Source organism: Sturnira hondurensis, unplaced genomic scaffold (genome assembly GCF_014824575.4).
Source record: "Sturnira hondurensis isolate 20B ecotype Veracruz unplaced genomic scaffold, ASM1482457v3 Scaffold0007865, whole genome shotgun sequence".
NCBI classification, from domain to species: Eukaryota; Metazoa; Chordata; class Mammalia; order Chiroptera; family Phyllostomidae; genus Sturnira; species Sturnira hondurensis.
In genome coordinates, this window is record NW_028080496.1 from 3,787,211 (window position 1) to 3,809,551 (window position 22,341).

The 22,341-nt window shown below is 61.0% G+C and overlaps 1 protein-coding gene across 6 annotated transcripts; it reads left to right on the forward strand.

Moving 5' to 3' along the window:
• The first annotated feature begins 69 nt into the window (after positions 1 to 69).
• Positions 70 to 15,772, forward strand: KIF7 (kinesin family member 7). 6 transcript variants are annotated; one of them, XM_037053632.1, is made up of 20 exons: positions 70 to 157; positions 2,723 to 3,074; positions 3,319 to 3,519; positions 3,875 to 4,268; positions 4,450 to 4,984; positions 5,380 to 5,490; positions 5,996 to 6,223; positions 7,041 to 7,186; positions 7,489 to 7,604; positions 7,750 to 7,902; positions 10,485 to 10,687; positions 11,648 to 11,845; positions 12,162 to 12,287; positions 12,378 to 12,554; positions 13,250 to 13,465; positions 13,860 to 14,066; positions 14,288 to 14,486; positions 14,568 to 14,714; positions 14,885 to 15,191; positions 15,354 to 15,772. In XM_037053632.1, the coding sequence occupies exons 2-20, from the start codon at positions 2,747 to 2,749 to the stop codon at positions 15,394 to 15,396; spliced, it is 4,035 nt and encodes a 1,344-aa protein (XP_036909527.1). In that variant the 5' UTR covers positions 70 to 157; positions 2,723 to 2,746; the 3' UTR covers positions 15,397 to 15,772. The 6 variants fall into 6 exon arrangements, with proteins under 6 accessions (XP_036909527.1, XP_036909526.1, XP_036909531.1 ...); XM_037053631.1 differs by lacking the exon at positions 15,354 to 15,772 and having other exon boundaries at positions 14,885 to 15,319; XM_037053636.1 differs by lacking the exon at positions 15,354 to 15,772 and having other exon boundaries at positions 14,568 to 14,687; positions 14,885 to 15,319.
• Positions 15,773 to 22,341: the final 6,569 nt, after the last annotated feature.

Below are 22,341 nucleotides of genomic sequence, written 5' to 3' on the forward strand. Positions count from 1 at the left end.
AGCTCCCGCCTCAGCCCCCGGGAGCCCAAGCGGAGGCGGGATTGCAGGGGGGAAAGGCGGGATCATTTGCGGGGCGGGGGTCCTGGTGACGGCATCAGAGCGCGCGACGTTGGGGCTGAGAGGCGGGCCGCAGGGCAGGGGGCTGACACCCTGGCAAGTAAGTGGCGGGGGGGGGGCGGCCCGGAGTCGTGGGGGGCGCGCTCGCCTCCAGCGCAGGCTGGCCCCGCAGCTGGTGGAGCCCATCCTCGCTTACCAGCCTCCTGGGGCCCTTTACCGGGGCGGGTGGGAGCCCCTCCCCTAAGTAGGAGGCCCGAGGACGACCTGCCGGGCCTGGCCCGGAGGAGGGAGTGGGGGCCTGCCAGCGCTGGTGAGCACTTTTCCGAACTTTCCCGACTCGGTGCCCGCTCCGGACCACACCGGCGGACGCCTCTGGGTGCCTTCGGGGCGCGGAGAAGCGGACCCGCAAGGAGCTAAAAAGTTCAGGGTGAGCGGGACAGGTACCGCCGCGTCCCCAGCGCCGGCCACCCAGCAGGGACGGAATGATTTCGTGGACAAAAAGCCGTTACAGGTGCCGAGAGAGGGGAAATATAGTGCGAGCCCGGAGTGTGCGCTTGCACACCCAGGCGCGGCAGCGTGTCTCTGGACCAGGCACGAGAAACTCAAGCAGCGCACAACACGCTCACACCCGGAGACACGGCGCTGTGTCACAGCGAACTCTGCTTCAGACGTAGAAGCAGTACATTCTCAACGAAGAAAAGTGTAGCTAGTGAATACGTACACCGTAACAAAGATGCTCGCGTGCTGCGCGTACTCGTTCCGGCCGTGTTTCCGGTGCCCGGCAGCGCGGGATGCTCGCTGCCAGAGTCTCCAGAGACACCCGAGCAGGGCGGGCAAGTAAGCCAGCTGTAATTGTTTTGCTGGTGGAAGGTCTTGCCTTCAGTTTGTTAAAAAAAAAAAAAGAAAGAAAGAAAGAATGGCAAAGCCTGTGAAGCGCAATAAAGCAAAGCGCAATAACGGAGGTAAACGTGTGGCGATCAACTGACCAGGGAGGATGAAGACGGGGCAAGTTCCTTGGATAAGTATTACTCATCGCTCTCCGGCAAGGAGGAAGGGTGGGGTATTGTGCTGGGCAGTGGAGATGCTCCGGGAAGGGGACAGGGCCGTCGCTGCCTCCCGGCTCCCAGCCTGGGGGGTGTTGGGAGGCCGGCGTTGATGGCAGCAGCTGCTGGGGAAGGTGTGTGTGGGGAGGGGCCCGCAGGGCGTCTGCCTGGCTCCCTGCAGAGTGTGAGGCTGGCTCAGCTCCAGGAGCCACCTAGGAGGCCGGTGGGCAACACTGAGTAGGTACATGAGCGTAGTCCAGGTACGAAGGGCCTATTTGAGTTGAGCCCTTTGGAGTTTAAGATGGTGTTGGCATATTTGAAACATGCCCATGGTTTCGGTAGAGAAGCAGCTGGTAAAGGTCACCCCATCAGGACGACAGTGGCCGAGACTAGCTGCGGTTTCACTTTCCACGGTTTCAGTTACCACGGTTAACTGGTCTGAAAATATTAAATGGGGGATTCCAGAAGTCTTAAGTTTTAAGTTGCATGCCAATCCGAGTAGTGTGAGGTAATCTCGCGATGTCCCGCTCCCTCCAGCGCTGCCTGGGAATGAGTTTGTAAAAAACGCATCTCCCTATCGAGCAAACAAGCGCCCACAGGTGGCAGGCGCTCCCAGAGTCAGCAGCATCTCCGCGCTTGCGTCCCAGCGCCCTGCCCTTGACTTCCTAGGGCCCAGGGCGCAAGAGCAGCGATGCTGGCATTTCAGATGCGTCAGAGAGAAGTAGGAAAGTGCTTCCTCTAAGTGAAAGGGAAGAGTTCTCTACTTTAATCAGGAAAAGAAAAAAGTATTGAATGTTTAGATGGGAAGATCTACCGTAAGAATGAATCTTCTGTGAAATTGTGAAGAAATTTGCTGGTTTTGCTGTTCCGACTTAGACTGCAGAAGTTAAGCCTGCAGCGCGGGGTGAGGGCTGCGGACAGTGGGAAGTGTGCGGGTGGGAGGCCAGAGTGCCCTACGTGATGGGCGGTGCTGCCTGCCAGGTGCTGCCTGCCAGGCCAGAAAACAGTGACCTTACACAGGGACTTCAACCAGGCCCCCTGAGACAAGGGACCGAATTCCCGTGCTGTTTGTTGCAGTGCATTATTGTAGTTGTTTATTTCCTTGTCAGGTATCCTTGCTAATTTCTTCCGTGCTTCATTTGCAAGAGAAACTTCAGCACACGTGTGTGTGCAGGGAAACACAGCATTGGCGGGATTCGGTACTAGCCGTGGTTTCCGGCGTCCACTGGGGGCTTGGAACATGTCAAAGGGAATCTGTTGACTTGTTTTGGAGAAGGTGGGGCAGGGGGGCAGGAGGTGACAGAGGCAGCGATCAGAAAGCTCAGTGGTAGGTAAGAGCTTCTGGAGAGCTTCTGTGTCTTCTGGAGACTGGGTCACAGGAACCCTGTGCAGCTGGAACACAAGCCCTTGGGTGGCGAGAGGAGGCGTCGGGGCCTTATTTTGTGACTTGTCGCTGATGGGGCTGCACTGTGGCCCCTGCAGCATTTGGGCACCAGGTGGGGGGCACAGAGGATGCTCTAGGCCTTGGCTACCCTGCACTGTGCCCCTCCAAGGCCACCTGCAGGGCGAGCCTGGCCCCTGGCGCACAGGTGTGGATGGCGTGGGCCTCTTTCTCTCCGCAGGGCCCAGAGAAGCCCTCCACCAACATGGGGCTGGAGGCCCAGAGGCTGCCAGGGGCCGAGGAGGCCCCGGTGAGGGTGGCCCTGCGAGTCCGCCCACTGCTGCCCAAGGAGCTGCTGCACGGGCACCAGAGCTGCTTGCGGGTGGAGCCGGAGCACGGCCGGGTCACCCTGGGCCGGGACCGCCACTTCGGCTTCCACGTGGTGCTGGATGAGGACGCCGGGCAGGAGGCCGTGTACCAGGCCTGCGTGCAGCCCCTGCTGGAGGCTTTCTTTGAGGGCTTCAATGCCACGGTCTTTGCCTACGGCCAGACGGGCTCCGGGAAGACGTACACCATGGGGGAGGCCAGTGTGGGTGAGTGGCTCCCCCTGTGTTCATGCTGAGGGGCCTTGGTGGCACCTGAATTTTGTCCCCTGCCCTCTTGCTGCCGTTCCCTGGCACGGTGGGGTGCTGGCTGGGGCAGGGGAGGCAGGCAGCTGTTTTCTGTACAGACCTGCAGCCCAGGGTGGGGCCAGCCACACCCACAGGCTGGGCTGCTCAGGACGGGAGGGCCCTGCAGGGGTGAGTGGCCTCAGGCAGCCCCGCCACGTCCCCCCAGCCTCCCTCCACGAGGACGAGCAGGGCATCATCCCACGGGTCATGGCCGAGGCTTTCAAGCTCATTGATGAGAACGACCTGCTGGACTGTCTCGTGCACGTGTCCTACCTGGAAGTGTACAAGGAGGAGTTCCGAGACCTGCTGGAGGTGGGCACCGCCAGCCGCGACATCCAGCTTCGGGAAGACGATCGAGGGAACGTTGGTGAGGAAATCCTGAGGGCCCCTCTGACTGGGGGAGGAGCCCCTGGTTGAGGAGGCTTCCCCTGCTGAAGGCTGGATTACCTGTCTGGGAGGGACACCTAACTGGAGAACTCAAGCTCTGGAAAGTTTCACTTTGGTTTCCCCTCTCCATGGACTCTGGTGTATGTGCCCCAGCACCCGGAGTGAGAGGCTTTGCAGTGGGCGGGGGGAAGCTGGAGCCCCTTCAGCCCAAGCCAGGATGGGCAGTGGCCCCAGTGGTGGGGAAGGGGCCCCTGAGGCGGGAAGAGCTGCAGACGGCTGGCCCTGCCCAGCCAGCCCCTGCCCAGCCCTGGGCTCCCTGCCTCTCACGCCCGCAGTGCTGTGTGGAGTGAAGGAGGTGGACGTGGAGGGCCTGGACGAGGTGCTGAGCCTCCTGGAGATGGGCAACGCTGCACGGCACACGGGGGCCACGCACCTCAACCGCCTGTCCAGCCGCTCACACACGGTCTTCACCGTGACTTTGGAGCAGCGGGGGCGCGCCCCCAGCCACCTGCCCCGCCCCGCCGCAGGCCAGCTGCTGGTCTCCAAGTTCCACTTTGTGGACCTGGCCGGCTCCGAGAGGGTGCTCAAGACGGGGAGCACAGGCGAGCGCCTGAAGGAGAGCATCCAGATCAACAGCAGCCTCCTGGCCCTGGGCAACGTCATCAGTGCCCTGGGCGACCCCCAGCGCCGTGGCAGCCACATCCCCTACCGGGACTCCAAGATCACCCGGTGAGCCCAGGGGAGAAGGGGCCATGAGAGTCCCAGTTGTGTGTCGTGGCTCCCGCGTGGCCACTAGGGTGGAGCTGGGGGAGGTGGAGGGGATCCGGGCAGTCAGCCTCAGGCCTGAAGTGGGTTTGACCGTGGGTCCTGGCGCACTACGGTCCCTAACTTGCGTCCTTGGCGCCCTCAGGATCCTCAAAGACTCGCTGGGCGGGAACGCCAAGACTGTGATGATCGCCTGTGTCAGCCCCTCCTCCTCCGACTTCGATGAGACCCTCAACACCCTCAACTACGCCAGCCGAGCTCAGAACATCTGCAACCGCCCCACCGTCAACTGGCGGCCGGATGCCGAGCGGGCGCCTGAAGAGGCGGCCGGGGCGCGGGGTCCGCCGCGGCACCGCTCAGAGACGCGCATCATCCACCGCGGCCGACGCGGCCCGGGCCCCACTGCTGCCCCTGCCGTGGCCGCCGCCCGCCTGGGCGCAGAGTGCGCGCGCTACCGGGCCCGCACTGACGCCGCCTACAGCCTCCTGCGCGAGTTGCAGGCCGAACCTGGGCTGCCAGGCGCTACCGCGCGCAAGGTGCGCGACTGGCTGTGCGAGGTCGAGGGCGAGCGCAGCGCCCTGAGCTCTGCCTCTGGGCCTGACAGTGGCATTGAGAGCGCCTCCGCCGTGGACGAGCAGGCCACGCAGGGGCCAGGCAGCAGAAAGGTGGCCAAGGACCAGGTGTGGCCCTGGGCGGGGGAAGGACAAGGTCTCAGACATCCAGCCATTAGCAGAGCCCCTTGGGAATTAAAAGCTGGTGACCACGGTTTCTCTCCATAACATTCTCCTGCCTCAGGCTCACTCTACAGCAGGGCTGACCTTGGCCTTTACCTCCTGGGGGCGATGCAAGGGCTGAAGCTGTAACAAGGGCCCAGCACGCCAGTGAGGGCTCAGTACCTTGTTGGTAGAGGCGGCCCATGTGGCTTGCAGAGGGGACTGTAGGCAGAGCTTGGAGCAGAGCGGCAAGTAGGACTAGGGCCCCCCAGGCAGAGCAGAGGGGAGGCTGGGGTGCCCCAGGGACAGACAGACTTGTCCTGCTCGCTCCTGCCCCTGAAGCCTGTCTCCCTACCCCCTAGGAAGGTGAGGGGGCGCTGCAGGCCCTGCAGAGCCAGGTGGCCCGTTTGGAGGAGGAGAACCGAGACTTCCTTGCTGCCCTGGAGGACGCCATGGAGCAGTACAAGCTGCAGGTGGGGGTGCCACTTCTATGGAGGGGGTGCCAGGGAGCGAGTGTCCCAGACGAATGAAAGCGGCCGGGACAGGTTCCAGCAGGGCAGGGAGGTGAGGGTGTGCATGCACGGGCAGAAGTGTGGAGGTGGGACACTACGCTGTGGGTGGGTGTGTGGGTGGCAGGTGGGCCTGGAGGGCGGCAGGGTGGGCCACTGCAGCTGGATCCTTTCTTGGTCCCAAGGTAACTGGATCAGCGTTGCTCCTGGCGCCCTCTGGTGGCAGTGATTGGCAGGGACATGGAGGACTGGCAGGGTGGGATGAGACCTCAAGCCAGAGCTGCTTGGGGGGGGTGTGTATGTGTGTGAGTGTGTGTAACTAAGAGGTGGTCAGAGTGTTTGCCCCTCCTCGGGGAGCGGGTGGGGGGCCCCTCACATCGGTTCCCCAGTCTCCTGCACTTTGTCCCAATTGCTCCCTCTCCCCAGTCCGTGTCATGTCCCCCCTCAGCACCTGGACCATGTCTTGCAGAGCGACCGTCTGCGTGAGCAGCAGGAGGAGATGGCGGAGCTGCGGCTGCGCCTGGAGCTGGTGCGTCCAGGCTGGGGGGCCTCGGGGCTCCTGCAAGGCCTGCCTCCTGGGTCCTTTGGGCCCCGGCCTCACACAGCACCCCTGGCGGGTGCCCACAGCCATTTGCTGGGCTTGGTGCCCCCTGCGTGCCTTCCTGGAGATGAAGTCGGCCCTGAGAACTGGGCAGAGGTGAGGAAGTGGCCAGGCTGGGCGCAGCTGGGCCTGTTGGACTGGGTGGGGGAAGGGCGAAGTCAGAGAATGTCCCTCACCCCAAGCTTTCGTGGGATCAGCTGTGAGATGCCCCTTCCTGTGTCCCTAGAGGGAGGGCCAAGATTTGGGTGACTGAGGGGCCTCTCAGAAGGACAATGCTATTGGGGATCTCCATGTAACTGGAGATTGCTTGGGGGTTAGAGAGAGGCTTCCAGCACTGGACGGGAATCTTACATGCCTCCAGAGACAGGGAGCTCATTACTCTGAGGCCATGCGCTATGTCTTTGGATGCCTCTCTTTGCAAGTTTACTTCCCCATGAGCCCTGCTCTCCCAGAGCCCAGTCTCCTGCTCTAGTCTGTCACATGGGGCCTTGCGGACAAGGGTCGTGCCTGCACTTGCCTGAACGCTCTGGGCCACCCCAGCTCTCAGTCCCCAGGGACAAGGGGAGGGAGACCATGGGTTTGGCAGAAGTCCACTGCAGCTGCCGTGTCTGACTGGGTGCTGTTAGCAAGATAAAACTCGGGTGCAGGTGGCCTGTGTACAAGGTGGACGTGGCGGGTGGTCACCTGAGAGTATCGGGTACGACGGGAGCCAGGGCGGGGGAGCGTGGGGGAGGTGGCTCCTGCTCTGACTCGGTGTCAGCGGGCTGGACCTTGCAGGCGGGGCAGGGCGTGAGGCAGAGGTGTAGGTGGGAGTGCACGGCAGGGCGCAGGTGGCAGCACCACCTTGGTGCCTGGAACAGCCCACAGAGGATGCCCTGCAGGCTCCTGTCCCAAAACCCTGGCTCTCCACTAGCAGGTGACAAATGGCACAAAGATGGGAGCCAAGCTGCTGGCGGAGGTAGACAGGCCAGGAAGAGGCTCCTCAGCTTCATCGGAGGAGGAGGAGGAGGGAGTGGGGGAAGAGCAGCCGCCACCCGGGCAGACCCTACACCTGCGCAGGTGCGTGGGGACCATGGGGGACCTGGCAAGGACCCACCTGGCGGGACCCTGTGGTCTCAGGGCGTCCTCACCCCCATAGTCCCTGATGGCCCTGGGGGGATTAGACAGGGGTAGGCCAGCCTCCCAGGTGGTCCTTGGTGCCCCCAGTTCCCCTGCACCCCCTCTGCTTGGTTCCTGGCCCCGGGGTTCTGTCCATGGTGGGACAGAAGACCAGGGACCCGCCTTCTTCCCTCTGGCCTGGGAGGTGGCTGTGCTGGGGCAGGGGCTGGGGAGGGGTACGGACGCCTGTTTGTGCCCCCCAGAAACGGGATCGGCAAGTGGAACCAGAGGGCGGACGCAGGCCTAGGGAGTCCGCCCAGCAGGAAGGGCCCGAAGCTTCACCTTGAGGAGCTGGGTGCAGCCACCCTGGAGCCCAGAGGTGAGGCTGCCGTGGCGCGGAGAGGACCTGACCCCTTCTTTCTCCGTGGTCCCGACAGGCCACTCTGGGCAGTGCACCTGTGCTTCCTGCCCCACCTCCCCCTCTGTCAGGTGGCATGGCAGCCTTGACCGCCGGCCTTTTACAGGGGCTCCTGGGAGCAAGGCCCAGGCCCGGGCCCGCCAGGACCCCACAGCCACAGCCTCCGAGTGGCGGCTGGCCCAAGCCCAGCAGAAGATCCGGGAACTGGCCATCAACATCCGCATGAAGGAGGAGCTCATCGGCGAGCTGGTCCGCACAGGTGGGCACCGGGCACCGGGCAGCCTCCGCCTGAGGGGGCTACGGGCAGGGGCCAGACGGCTGGGTCTGATGCCCAACTCGGTCTCGTGCCGCTGTGTGACCTGGGGCGGGTAGGATAACCCCTCCGTGCCTTGGTTTTCTCACTGCTGAGTCGGGGACAGTAATCGTCCCCACTTAACAGGGCGGCTCTGAGGACGAATGGAGGGAAGTCAGGTGCGGCGGCCAGACTGGCTCGCAGGGAGCACTGCCTGTCATCCCTGTCCATCGGGTGGCTGCTGGGTGGGCGCAGTGTCCCCAGATCGTGCCGTGGCTACTGGTGATCTGTGGGATGGGGAAAGACAATTTCAGGTGGTGACCAGCTGAACTTTTTAATAGCTATGAACTCACTGTAAAATGCATCCTGAAATATTTCATGTACATGAAAAGAGAGACCAGTCAGGGGGTCCCCGTGTACTCACCATCGAGGTTTAGTTGTCAGATTTTTTCTGCATTCGTTTTATTGCTGAAATACGTGTTGTTCAGTTGAATTTCTGGATAGCATCAGACAATAACTGATGTGAGTTTCCAGTGTACAACTGCGATACCGCGGTTTGCAATCTTTTTCATCTCATGGTGCACGACTAATTACTAAAATTCTGTGGCACACCAAAAAGTTATACTTTGCCAATCTGACAAAAAAAAATAGGTCTAATTGGATTCATTCACACTGGACGGATACTGGCGTGTGAGGTGTTGTCATTTTTCTCTTTGACAGTCTCAAGGAAAGGAGGTCTGTGCCCCCGACTAAACAGTCAGGTTTTGGGTATTTATCAAATTCCTGTGGCGCGCCGGGTGAGGGTCGCTGCTATAACACATCCCTGAATATCGCACCATGTGCTCGGCACCCACCGTCAGGTCTCCTTCCGTCACCGTGCATTTGTCCCCCTTCGTCCCCTCCCCTCGGGTGGCGCCTTGCTGTTTCGAATGCCACGCAGGAGCGAGAGCTGGCGGTTCTTGTCCCCTTCCGTTGTGGCAGATGGCAGTGTGTCCTCACTTGCCACGGCTGGGTGGTGCCGCATTGTACGTGTGTCCCGTCACTGCATTGCGTGGACGCATGTGTGTGTGTGTTCTTTCTCGAATAACTGTCTGCCAGGGGACATGGCGGTCGTCTCCACGTCAGGGCCGCCGTGAATGGCGCTGCCGTGAGCAGAGCGGTGCGTGCGTCTTTCCCAATAAACGTTGTCGAGTGTTTCAAGTAGACACCCAGAGGAGGGGTTGCCGGGTCATAGGGTAGCTCTATTCTTCTGGTCATAATGGTAAACCTTGGTTTTTTGTTTAATTTTTTCCCCTGAAGTTTCCTTGTTAGCACGCAGGAAAGCAGCGGGTTTCCATGCGTTGATGTCTGCGCCCTGAGGCATCACTTTGTTTCTGCCTTGTTTCTGAGGGGTCGTTGGTGGCGTCTCCAGGGCTTTTTCTCTGTGCAGTCACGTCGTCTGCAAAGAGCGACACCTTTACTTCTCCCTTCCCAGTTTGGGTGCCTTTCGTTTCTTTCTCTTGCCGGATTGCTGGCTCAGATTCCCAACACTGGGTTGAATAAGGGGCGTGCGGGTGGGTATCCCTGGCTTGTTTCTCATCGTAGAGGAAACCTTTCCGTTTTTCACCATCCAACGGGATATTCACTGAGGGTTCATCGTATCCGGCCTTTACAGTGTTGAGGAACTTCCCTTCTGTACCCATTTTACCCAGTGATGAGTATTGTATCTTTTTTTAAATTCGATTTTTTTAAAAGACTTTATTTATTTATCTTTAGAGGGGAAGGGAAGGAGAGAAGGAGAGAAATATCAATGTATGGTTGCCTCTCGTGAGTCCCCCTCTGGGAACTGGCCTGCAACCCAGGCATGTGCCCTGACTGGGAATCGAACCACGATCGTGTGGTTCACAGGCCCGCACTCAATCCACTGAGCTACACCAGCTAGGGCCTGAGTATTGTATCTTAAATGCTTTTTCAGCATCTATCAATAAGATCACGTATTTTTATCCTTTCGTTTGCTAACATGCCGTGCTGTGTGGGTGGAGTTGCGGACACAGAGCCATCCTTGAGCCCCTGGAAGGAGCCCACTGGATTGTGACGCGTTTATTCCTTCTGTATTGTGTTGCTGTGTAGGGTTTGCTGGTGTCCCGTTTAGGGTTTTCCGTCTGTATCCGTCAGCAGTATCGGTCCATAGCTCTGGCACCTGCCGTCCTCGCCAGCTGTCAGGCGCAGGGTCCACGTGGCCTCATCCCGTGTATTAGGGAGTTTTCTCTCCTCTTCTGCTTTTTTGGAGACTTTGACAAGGGAAGGCCTCACATCTTCTCAGACTGTGTGGTAGGATTCGCTGGTGAAGGAAGTACCGCATGTGTGGCAGCCGGCTCTGGGTCGAGAACGATGAGGCCCGCTGAGCCGATTTAAAGGGAAACACTCAGTAAGCCACGGTGCTGGGGGAACAGAGGCTGGGAAGACCCGTGCGGTGACCCTGGCCGATGGGGATCCGGAAGACATCCCCGGGGAAGGAGCAGATGGCCTTGTGGGGGCCGAGGCCTGCGCTGACGTGGCCCCTCCTCCAGGGAAGGCAGCCCAGGCCCTGAACCGCCAGCACAGCCAGCGCATCCGCGAGCTGGAGCAGGAGGCGGAGCGAGTGCGGGCGGAGCTGAGCGAAGGCCAGCGGCAGCTGCGGGAGCTGGAGGGCAGGGAGCCGCAGGACGCTGGCGAGCGGTCCCAGCTCCAGGAGTTCCGCAGGAAGGTCGCCGCCGCCCAGAGCCAGGTGCAGGTCAGCGTGGGCCCTCCGGAGGGGGGGTGTGGCAGGTGGGGCTGCCTGGGCTGGAGCTCCGGGGCCCACACTCACTGTGGAACCTGTGGGTGCTCAGGCCCTGCCACCCCACCAAGGCTCCACTCACTGAAGGCAGCAGAGGCAGGGAGGCCGGGCCTGCCTGCAGCCCACCCGGGAGGCCACGGGGGGGGGGGGGGGGAACCATTGAAAGGAAGTGTCCCCCCTTTCTCGTGCAGCCTCCCCACCCCCGTCCATCCCCATCTGTCTGTTCTTCCAGCTCCCCGTGCACACACCTCTGCACCCCACCTCCCTGTCTCCCCAGCAGCCTGGGTCCCTCTGATGCACCTGTCTCTCCGTCAATGTGACCAACTGTCCATTTATCCCTTAGTCCTTTTGTCATTCTGTTCCCTTTTGTTGCTCATGTACTGTCTGCATCTTTACTGATCCACCTTCCTGTCCAGTTCCTGTCCACCCACCCTCCTGTCCATCCATCTTTGCGGCTGGCCACCCACCATTCCCCCCTCCTTTGCTCAGGCCAGGCGTCCAGGATGCAGCTGAGTAGAGTGGTCGAGGGCACGGGCTCCGGAACCGGGCTGTTGGGGTTTGAATCCCAGCTCTAACATTTCCTAGCTGTGTGTCCTTGGTCGAGTCTCCTAGCCTCTCTGTGCCTCAGTTTCCTACTCTGTTAACTGGGGCTGATCACCATCATACTTGTCAGCAGTATCGTTCAGGTCAGTTAACAGACACAGAGCTCTCAGTGTGGTGCCTGGTACGTGGTGACTGTCTGCGTACCTTCCTCTCGCCGTTTGCTGACGTTTTTATTATCCGTCGTCTGTCCCCCTGCTTTCCCTTCTGTCTGCCCCTCAATCCGGCATCGGCCTTTGGGCCAGCGCGCCCTGGTTGAGAGCCAGGCTCCAATGTCCCCTGCCCGTGGTCCAGCAGAGGTTGTGCTGGTTGCAGGTGCTGAAGGAGAAGAAGCAGGTGACGGAGCGGCTGGCCTCGCTGTCGGCCCAGAGCGAGAAGCGGCTGCAGGAGCTCGAGAGGCACGTGCGGCTCATGCGGCAGCAGCAGGCGCAGCTGCAGCGGCGGCTTCGCGAGGAGACAGAGCAGAAGCGGCGCCTGGAGACGGAGATGAGCAAGCGGCAGCACCGGGTCAAGGTCGGGCTCTCGGTGGGGTGTGCGCCCCGTGTCCCAGCTGCCCACAGGCACGAGAACCCCTCCCGCAGGTCACTCAGCCTCCCCGAGTCTGTCTCTCCTGCACGCGGGGGTGTGTTACAGGAAAGCCAAGGCCAGGGTGAGGGGTCGGGGACTCAGTGCGTGAGCCCTCCCAGGCAGGCGGCACCTCCTGTCCTAGGAGCAGACTTGCGTTTGCCGCTCCCCAGTGAGATGCTGGGCAGGGCCGGGTCGGGAGGGGCTGGCGCGAGGCTGGCACACAGGGTCCCGCCCCTGAGCCTCGCCCCCTCTGCACCCCCAGGAGCTGGAGCTGAAGCACGAGCAGCAGCAGAAGGTCCTGCGGATCAAGACGGAGGAGATCGCGGCGTTCCAGAGGAAGCGGCGCAGCGGCAGCAGCGGCTCCGTGGTCAGCCTGGAGCAGCAGCAGGTGGGCACGCAGAGCCCAAGGGGGGGCTGGGGGCTGCCCGCAGCGGCGTGAGCGCTGAGCGCCCACCGTGTCCATCCCACGTCCCCTCAGAAGATCGAGGAGCAGAAGAAGTGGCTGGACCAGGAGATGGAGAAGGTCCTGCAGCAGCGGAGGGCACTGGAGGAGCTGGGTGAGGAGCTCCGTAAGCGGGAGGCCATCCTGGCCAAGAAGGAGGCCCTGGTGCAGGAGAAGACGGGGCTGGAGAGCAAGCGCCTGCGGTCCAGCCAGGTGAGCACCCTCCCCGCCAGGCCTGGGCGGCGGACCTCTGCCCTGCAGGTTCGGGTGTGGGTGGACCCTCTCAGAGTGTCTCCGCAGTTTGCATCCCCTTGTCCACCTCGGCTCTGGGACGGTGCGAGCAGGCAGAGCAGGGTGGTGGGTGGCCTGGGGACAGAGCCGTCACGGGCACTGAGGCAGAAAGAGCCCCATCCAGCTCCTGGGGCTTTGTTGCTCCCTCGTGAGGAGGATGCCCCGAGCTATCACCACGTGGCTGAGGCTTTGAGGGGGCACATCAGACACACAGCCCGGGACTGTCCCAGCAGTGGGTGCTCGGGCGGCACTCGGAAGCCCAGGAGGGGCAGGGTGCTGCCGGATGCTCCGGATGTCCCTTGGGCACAAGAGCCCTCACTTCCTCCATCTTCAGGCTCCTGGGAAGGTCTTCGGGGCTTGGCCACTAATTTCCCATAATTCCCATCACAAACTCAAGTCATCTCGGTGACAGGCCACCACCACACGCTGCCCCGCCTTGGCTCACGTTGCCCCATTCTCGTCAGGGGTGCCTTGTCCTCTACGTGTCTGCACCCTCCTCCCAGACGGTCTCTGCAGCCCCCGGTGCCCAAGTGTCTGCAGGCCTGAGTGGGGCCTCTGTCACATCCCACGGGTGGTCTATCACGGAGGGGACGCACTCACCCCCGATGCCGCCCCAGGCCCTGACCGAGGACATCGTGCGTGTGTCCAGCCGGCTGGAGCACCTGGAGAGGGAGCTGTCCGAGAAGAGCGGGCAGCTGCGGCAGGGCAGCGCCCAGAGCCAGCAGCAGATCCGCGGGGAGATCGACGCCCTGCGTCAGGAGAAGGACTCGCTGCTGAAGCAGCGCCTGGAGATCGACGGCAAGCTGAGGCAGGGCAGCCTGCTATCGCCCGAGGTACGCCGCGCTGGGCAGCCCCCCGAGGCGGGGCTGGGTGCGGGAGCCTGCGGACGGCAGGCACCTGCACATCTGGGACACAGTGGCCAGCCCGGCCTCCCTCCCTGTTCCCTTCCTGGAATCGGACCCCACGTCCTGTGCTGCAGTGACTGCCAACCCAACATCTCAGCTTCCTGGCGGGAGTGAGTGTTGCGACCACGTCCGTGTGCCCTCCCCAGCAGTCCTGCCAGGCCTCCCCTTCCGTGTGGGGGGATTCTGAGCCCCCCAGTGCAGATCCCTCCCTGCACCGCCCTGGGGTCCGGCTCTGACAGCTCGGGCCGAGGGGACATTTGGAGGGTCCAAGGTGGCTGCACACCCCTCTGCTGCCCACGCACACCCCACCCTGCCCCCACAGGAGGAGCGGACGCTGTTCCAGCTGGACGAGGCCATCGAGGCCCTGGACGCTGCCATCGAGTACAAGAACGAGGCCATCACGTGCCGCCAGCGGGTGCTGCGGGCCTCGGCCTCCCTGCTGTCCCAGTGCGAGATGGACCTCATGGCCAAGCTCAGCTACCTCTCCTCCTCGGAGACCAGGGCCCTCCTCTGCAAGTACTTTGACAAGGTGGGTCGCCGCCCCAAGGGCCCCGCCCCCTCCTCCCGGGACTGCTGATCGTAGTGGCTCCTTCAGGAGGCCAGAGGTCTCCTCTCCTCTGGGCTCAGAGGAGACCCTGTGACTCCTCAGCCACACCTGGCGTGGGGCGGTGCTGGCCGGGCTGTCCCTGGTTGAGGGCTCCCTGGTGTAGGCAGCTGGCGCCACGTCTGAGCCGGGCGGCCTCTGCACAGGTGGTGACACTGCGGGAGGAGCAGCACCAGCAGCAGGTGGCCTTCTCAGAGCTGGAGATGCAGCTGGAGGAGCAGCAGCGGCTGGTGTACTGGCTGGAGGCGGCCCTGGAGCGGCAGCGCCTGGAGACAGACCGCCAGCTGACCCGGCAGCAGAAGGAGCATGAGCGGAGCCTGCAGCTGCTCCTGCAGCAGAGCCGAGGTGAGGCCCTCACGCTGCTCACGCACAGCCCCGCCCTGCGCCTGGCCGCCCCGCCACCCGCCTTTCTTCGTGTCCCCACAGACCACCTTGGTGAAGGGCTGGCCGACAGCAGGAGGCAGTATGAGGCCAGGATCCAGGCTCTGGAGAGGGAGCTGGGCCGCCATATGTGGATGAACCAGGAGCTGAAGCAGAAGCTGGGCGGCGCAGGCGCAGCAGGACCGAGCAGGGGTGAGCCTCACTGCCCGCGGCGGACGTGCAGCCCTGCCTTGCAGAAACCCCTCCGCCCACAGCTCTTTGGGTGGCCTTTCCCAATTGCTTGTGCTGGGCTCCGGAAGCCAGCACCGAGGGAGCGCTGGCGCCTCCCCTCCTGACCAGGGTGTCGCTGTCCTCCGTGACAGGTGGGGAGAAGAGGCCCCTGTGCCCTGGAAATGATGACGAGCTGCGCGCAGCACCCGAGCCTGTTGGGCAGCTGCCCCTTGCGGAGGGCGCCCCACGTGCCCAGGAGGAGTGGCGGGGCCTGGTCCACGCCCCGCTCCCACTGACGTGGAAGCGCTCCAGCCTGGGCGGAGAGGAGCAGGGGTCCCTGGAGGAGCCGCGACAGCGGGAGGCCGCGGAGCCCCTTGTGGGGCAGGCGCTGCCTGTGGGGGTGGGGGTCCTGCCCTGGCAGGTGGGGCCCTTGGCCAGACCCCGGCGGGAGCTGCGCAGGGCCAGCCCGGGGATGATCGATGTCAGGAGGAGCCCCCTGTAGGCCCTGGGCAGAGCCGGCTTTGGCCAGGGGTCCAGCCTGCCGGAAGGTACGGTGCGTGCCTGCGTCTCCCAAGGGGTCCGCACCTCACNCTTGGCCAGACCCCGGCGGGAGCTGCGCAGGGCCAGCCCGGGGATGATCGATGTCAGGAGGAGCCCCCTGTAGGCCCTGGGCAGAGCCAGCTTTGGCCGGGGGTCCAGCCTGCCGGAAGGTACGGTGCGTGCCTGCATCTGCCAAGGGGTCCACACCTCACTCTAAATCCAAGTCAGCCCAAGTGAACTGGGCTCAGGTGTTACTTTTTAAAAAAGTATCACTCCCCCACCGCCCCCTTGCTGTGAGCTGCAGTAGGACGGCCGCCTTTGGCTCTGAGCAGTTCCAGCAGGACGCTTCCGGTCTACAGGCCGTGCGCTCTCTCCGAGGGGCAGTTGGGGCTGGTCCCGGAGTGGCCTGGGGTTTAAGTGGGCAGTGTGGGGGGTCGGGGAGCAGCAGGTGTTTGGAGTTTTGTACCCGTGTTGTAATAAATGAGAACAGCCTCTGGAGACATGGGGTGTTCGCTGAGTTTGACCGACAATAGCAGGAAGCGGCTCTGGGAGCGCAGTAGGCCTGGAAGTCACTGCGAGACCGTGGGCAGTTGCAGGCGGGCCCTGCACCAGGACTGCACAGCAGGCCGCCCACCCCGACGCTGTGAGCCGCCCCCCGCAGATGGCGAGAACTGGGCTGGGGACTGGCTCTGGGGGTACCAAGCTGGGCCACGGCCACAGCAAACCTCAGGCTGGGCATTGTACAGACGCGGCAGAAGCTGAGTAGCCAGAGGTAACTTTATTGTTACAGGAAATGTAAAACATTCACCCTACCACCCGCCTCTGTGTCAGGCTCCCAGCCTCGTATCTGCTTCACAAGGGTCCCATTTCACAAGAGAGGTAGCTTGTCCTGACCTGTCAAGGTCATGGTCGGGGGCGGGGCTGGAATGGCATCCTGGTCTTGCTGGGCTGTGCCTGGCTCCATGCCGCCTCTGAGGTACAGCACCCCCCAACCGCAGGCAGGGGCTGGGGGGATGCAGGCTGGGGCCAGGCCCCTAGACGTTATGCCTGTGGGGTGACCCTACCTTCATCTTTCGAACTGACCCAGTTCCCAGAAGCCCATTCTTCCCGTTCTGTGTGGTGAGCCCAGCTTAGGCAGAGCCAGCCTCTGGGTGCTCTGCTGCCCCCGCAGCGCTGGCCGTGCCCAGAGCACAGCCCTCCCGGAGCGCCTCTGACGCAGGGAAGCAGGAGCGCCTGGACCAGCCCTTCACGGTCTGCGGCTGTCAGTCCCCTGGCCCGTCCCGCCTCACTAGCTGATCAGCTTCTTCCGAGAGTAGGTTCTGCTGATGGGGCGTCGTCTGGAAAAGTCTCGGCTGAAAGGCGAGTCCTCGTCTAGAAAAAGGCAGACACACAGGCGGCGACTGAGGACGCAGACAAGGAAAACGGGCTGGGACTGCAGGCGGCCCACACGAAGGTCACGCTCCCCTCCCCTGCAGAGCCACGCTCCACAGTCGAAGCAACAACACCCACTAAACAACATTCTCCTTTTGTAGTTTATCTTAATTTGCCTGTTTAACTTTGAAAATCGTTTAATTTCAGTAGAAGTGGTTTCTAACACCATCCTACTGGTTGTAAATTTGCTTTTTCAGAACTTTCTTTTTAATTACAGTTGGCATTCAGTATTATTTTATGTCTGTCTCACTGGTGCGGCATGGTGGGTGGACATTCATATAGTTTCTGGAGTCCAGTACCCACCTGGCACCACACACAGTTACGTAATTCGTTTTTCGTATTATTGAACTATTCTCATGAAATGTGGTCTGTTAACACGTGCATGCACGGCACGCACACACACAGAGCTCTGGCCTCAGTTGTCAACACCCAGAGAAGCAGAACAGGTTTTACCAAAATGACTCCATCAAACTGGAACTGGTGCCACTCATGTTGGAGCAGGGAAACCAGCTCTCGGTGACTGCAGGGGTCCAGAGCACGGTGGGGCCGAGCTCCTGCTGGACCCACTCTGGACCGGGAGGAGCTGCAGGGAACAGAGCAGAGATGGGGGGGAAAGAGGCGTGAGAACCAAAGTGGTGGTCCCTGCACTGGCCCCTGCTGGGGACCCACTGCCTCCTCCCCAAGGACATACAAGGAGGCATTAACTGCATTCCTTCAGCTGCGCCAACTCCGACAGGCCCGTGTCTACGAAAACCGCTACTGAGCAGATGCACAGACGCACAGGTGCGGGCTTGCTGCCGCGTCTCAGACATGGTGGACGTGCACCTGGCCCACGGCCTCTGTCAGGAACCCACGCTCCCTGCCGCTTCCATGAAGCCTGGGCCCAAATACTGCCTTTTCAACAAGGCCTGGTTAAAACTACCCCCTTCTACCCTGGCAGGTGTGGCTCAGTGGGGAGAGTGCTGGCTTATAAACCAAGGGGTTGCTGGTTCGATTCCCACATCAGGGCCCATTTCTGGGTTGCAGGTTGGGTTAATAGTAGGGGGTATGCACAAGGCCACAATTCATGTTTCTGCCACTCCTTTCTCCCTTCCCATCTAAAACCTTCATAAAATAAAATTGCACCCCTCCAACTCCGCTTTAACATGCTCCATTCCCTTTTCCTGTGTACTATACAGCACTCACCACTTTCGAGTACACTGCGTAACTCCCTTGTGCAATTTATTGTCCCATCTCCCCGGACTGATGGCAAACCCCACGACAGCAGAGACCTTTGTCCATTCTGTTCACTGACGTCATCCCCAAACCTAGAACCGTGCCTGACACGTGGCAGGCACTCCCCAAACCTGTTCAGTAGACAGAATATCACATTCATTTTATTTTTATCTTTCTAGCGTAAATAACAATGTCACTCACTGGAAGGCAGATGGAACCCCAAAGTTGCAGGTGCAGCTTTCATTAAATTCGCTGAAAACCAGGTTGCGTACTACGCCTGTGGATTCAACCCGGTTTCACAGAGCCTTTGGTCTTCTCAAAAGGGCTTCAGCATTTTTATAAATAAACATGACTTGCACTGCCTGAAGCACTACTGTTTGCTTTTTACCTCTTTTATAACAGATATCGAGGCTCTGTCAAGAGCGTAGTGAAAAAAAATGCTGATGCTGGAAGTGGCTACGAACCACTGCCCTGGCTGCCCGTAGTTGGTTCAGAACCAACCAGAGGCAGGAAAAAAAAAGAGTGAAGACTTCCGGCCAAGATGGAGGCATAGGTAGACACACTGTGCCTCCTCGCACAACCAGAATAAGGAGAACAACAATTTAGAAACAAAATAACAGGCAGAACTGAGAGAAAATTGAACTGTATGGATGTCTGACAACCAAGGAGTTAAAATAGACACATCCATCCAGACCAGTAGGAGGGGCGGAGTGGAGGCGGGCGGACAGGGATCGTGGCACAGAAAAGCAGTGGCACCTGGCACAAGGCAGCAGCAGACAAACCCCAGGGGTGCAAGACAGCCACGGGCAAACCCAGCAAGGCTGTGATTATGAAGCTGGGCATGGCGCGCAAGGCGGCTGGCAGACCAGGTGGTCCCACATTCGTGCGCAGATAAATCAGGGGAAACGGGAGTGAGATAGATCGTGAAACCCAGGGTCCCAGCGCAGGGAAATAAAGCCTCAAAACACCGATGGTAAACACTTGGGGTTGAGGTGCCAGGAGAGACTCCCAGCCTCACAGGAGAGTTTGTTGGAGAGACCCACTGGGTCTTAGAATGTGCATAAACCTACCCACACAGGAGTCAGCACCAGAAAGGCCCAGTTTGCTTGGGGGAGGTGGCGGAAGGGACTGAGGTCTGACGAACAGTGGAGCAAGTGCCCTGGTTCCCTCTGGGACCCCGCCCCCACATACAGCGTCACAACCCAGCCACTGGGTTGCCCCGCCCTGGTGAATACCTAAGGCTTCGCCCCTCAATGTAATAGGTGCGACAAGACAAAAAAAAAATGGCCCAAATGAAAGAACAGATCAAAGCTCCAGAGATAATACAACTGAGCAATGAAGAGATAGCGAACCTCTCAGATGCATGGTTCAAAGCACTGGTGATCAGGATGCTCACAGAATTGGTTGATTTTAGCCACAAATTAGAGGAACATGTGGAGGCTAAACTGATCGAAATGAAGGGAAATGCACAGGAAACCAATAGTGATGGAACGGAAACTGGAACTCAAATCAAGGGAGTGGACCAGAAGGAAGAAAAAAATGACCAAATAGAAAAGAATGAAGAAACAAGAAATCAAAAAAAATGAGGAGAGGCTTAGGAACCTCCAGGACGTCTTTAAACGTCTAACATCCGAGCTATAGGGGTACCAGAAGGGGAAAAGAAACAGCCATGAGTGGAAAACTTATTTGAACAAATAATAAAGGAGAACTTCCTCAATCTGGCAAAGGAAATAGACTTCCAGGAAATCCAGGAAGCTCAGAGAGTCCCAAAGAAGTTGGACCCAAGAAGGAACACACCAAGGCACATCATAATTACATTAGCCAAGATTAAAATGAAGGAGAGAATCCTAGAATCAGCAAGAGATAAGGAGACAGTTACATCATTAAGGCAATTTTCCCCCATGTCCCTTCCCAAAAGCAAGTCACAAAGGGGTCATCGTTCTCCGCAAGTTCAGAGTCAGCTTCTCCAACAGAAACGGATGGGCCGTCAGGAGGAGGAGGCTGAGTTTCACTGGCCGTCTGACCAGGAACACCGGGCGCGTCAGGGCTCCGGCGGGAGCGACCCGAGCACGGTTTGCAGGCCGAGGAGGAGGCCGGTGTGAAAGGATTTCCAGGGTGAGATGCGGCTGGGCAGGGCCTGCAGCCCAGTCGCCTCTCCACTGGGTGCCCTCGGAGAACAGGCCGTCCGTTCACAGCGCCGGATCAGAGGATTCTGCTCTGTTCCTCGGAACTCGGGGGCTGCACTGGGGGGTCTCAGAATAGGGTGGGCAGGCCCTGGGGCACCCCACCCACTCTCACTTGCCCTTCTCAAGGTTCCACTGATTGAATGAATGTCCAGGTCTGATGTGGTTTAAGGAAAAAGGTTTTTCAGTGAAAGTTTGCAAAGGGCTGACCCGGACGCCCTTGAAGGTCCGGGAGACTCAAGGCGCAGGATGGCTGGCCTTCCTGAGCCTCCTCTGTCCCTCGGGAAACCGGAGTGGCTGCCGGGTGGGAGCTGAGCGCCGGGATGGGGGACGCCTGCTGCTCGGAGAAGCCAGCCTCGCACAGGTTGGGGCGCTTGCCCGTGGTGCCCGGGGACCCCTTGCCGAGCACGGGCGCATTCCCAAGGTGTCCCTGTCTCTAAGAGCAGGAGTAGCTGGGACCCAGCACCCTGAGCTTCGGGCTATGACTCTGTCTCTAACCATGGGGGACACACCCCAGCTTGGACCACCCTACAGTGGGGGGGTATGCCACCAGCACCCTGCAGGAAACACGGAGTAGTCAGCAGAACCTCAGCGAAGTGAGGTGGCCCTCACCATGGTGGCCCCAAGGTGGGGGAACCCATGGGGACCTTGGTTGCCAGCCTCATCAAAGGCCGGTCACAACAGGGCCCCAAGGACCCTCAGGGAGGATGGCTGTCTTCCTTAGCTGCCCTGGGACCCTGAGGCAGAGACCTTGGCCTGGGCAGCTCCCCGGGGCCTGCCTGGCCTCTTCCCCCTTCCCCTTGGAGCCCCTGCAGGCCTCAGCACCGGACCCCAGAGTCCCCTAACCCCCGACTTTCCATCTAGCCGAGGAACTGGGGGGTGGGGTAGGGGCTCATCTCAATCCCTGCGGGAAAGGGGGCTGTTGGAGTGAGAGGCGGGCCACTGGCCCTCCCCTTGGCAGGAGCTGGAGATGCCTCTGTGCCCGAAGGCATTGCTGGGCCCCGAGGGGAAACAGAGGGCCCCGTGGGAGGGGCTCGGAGAACAATACCTACGCCCTCCCTCTGGCCCCCTAAGAAGGAGAGAGGTGTGGAGGGGGGGCAGACGAAGGGTCCCTCAGAGGCCTGCCCGACCTGGCTCCAGGATTCCAGATCCTTCCAGAGAGAGCATCGCTGGTCTCCAGGCACTGCGAGGCAGGGGCCAGGCCCGAATGGGCGCCGCTGCAGAGGCCCCTGCCCAGGCTGCGGCTTTTCAGAAGCTGCGCTCCCTGTGCGTGCAGGTGAGTCCTGGGGTCTGGGCGGGGGCAGGGCGGGCTGGGGCAGGGCGGGGGCCGGAGGTTGGCGAGCTGGCTGATGGCCGTTGGCGCTGAGAGCTGAGTCGTGGGGCACTTGTGCGGTGCAGGTGAGAGTCACCCTGCTAAAACCACAGTGCAGGGGCGACCTGCCCACGTAACCCTTGTAACCCTCATTGTACAGGAAAGCAGCTGTTTCTGCAGTGAGGCTTCCACAGCAACGGGAAGGTCGCCACCAGGGTGGCCACTGTGGGTCCCTGCCACCCAGACCCAACGCAGGGGGAGAGGTGCGGGGTTCACAGGCCCATCATGGGAGGTGCTGCGATTCTCCCCATTTCACAGCCAGGGAAACTGAGGTTCACGAAGCTCAGGGCCGGGGTGGGGGTCTCATCCACTCTACTCCTGTGGGGGTCTCTTCATGTGTGGGCTCCCCCAAAGCCCTCGGCCATGCGTGCGTGTCCCCTGAGGAGCCCACATCCGGGTTAGGGCCCCAGGGACTCTAATGCACTGACTGGGGTTTGGCCTGGGTGTCGGGGGTTCTCCGAGCTCCCCAGGGCCCCTGCCTCAGTGCCCAGTGCCATGTCCCACCAGCTGCATCAGCCCCCGGCAGGTGCACCCAGCCTCAGTGGCCTTACGGGGGCAGGGGCGGGGGTTGCGGCTGTGTCTGAGATGAGATGGCTGAGATACTGTCAGCATACAGCATATTTTCATCCTGACCATTGTGGGGGTGATTCAGCGCCTGTCACAAAGCTGTGTGATTTCTAGAACATTCNCCGGACGCCCTTGAAGGTCCGGGAGACTCAGGGCGCAGGATGGCTGGCCTTCCTGAGCCTCCTCTGTCCCTCGGGAAACCGGAGTGGCTGCCGGGTGGGAGCTGAGCGCCGGGTTGGGGGACGCCTGCTGCTCGGAGAAGCCAGCCTCGCACAGGTTGGGGCGCTTGCCCGTGGTGCCC

What these genes read in the sequence shown, in the direction of transcription:
- KIF7 (XM_037053632.1), top strand. Translation starts at nt 2,747, where the DNA reads ATGGGGCTGGAGGCCCAGAGGCTGCCAGGGGCCGAGGAGGCCCCGGTG. An exon ending in CATGGGGGAGGCCAGTGTGG is followed by an intron (nt 3,075 to 3,318) that starts GTGAGTGGCTCC and finishes ACGTCCCCCCAG; the next exon opens with CCTCCCTCCACGAGGACGAG. An exon ending in CAGACCCTACACCTGCGCAG is followed by an intron (nt 7,187 to 7,488) that starts GTGCGTGGGGAC and finishes TGTGCCCCCCAG; the next exon opens with AAACGGGATCGGCAAGTGGA.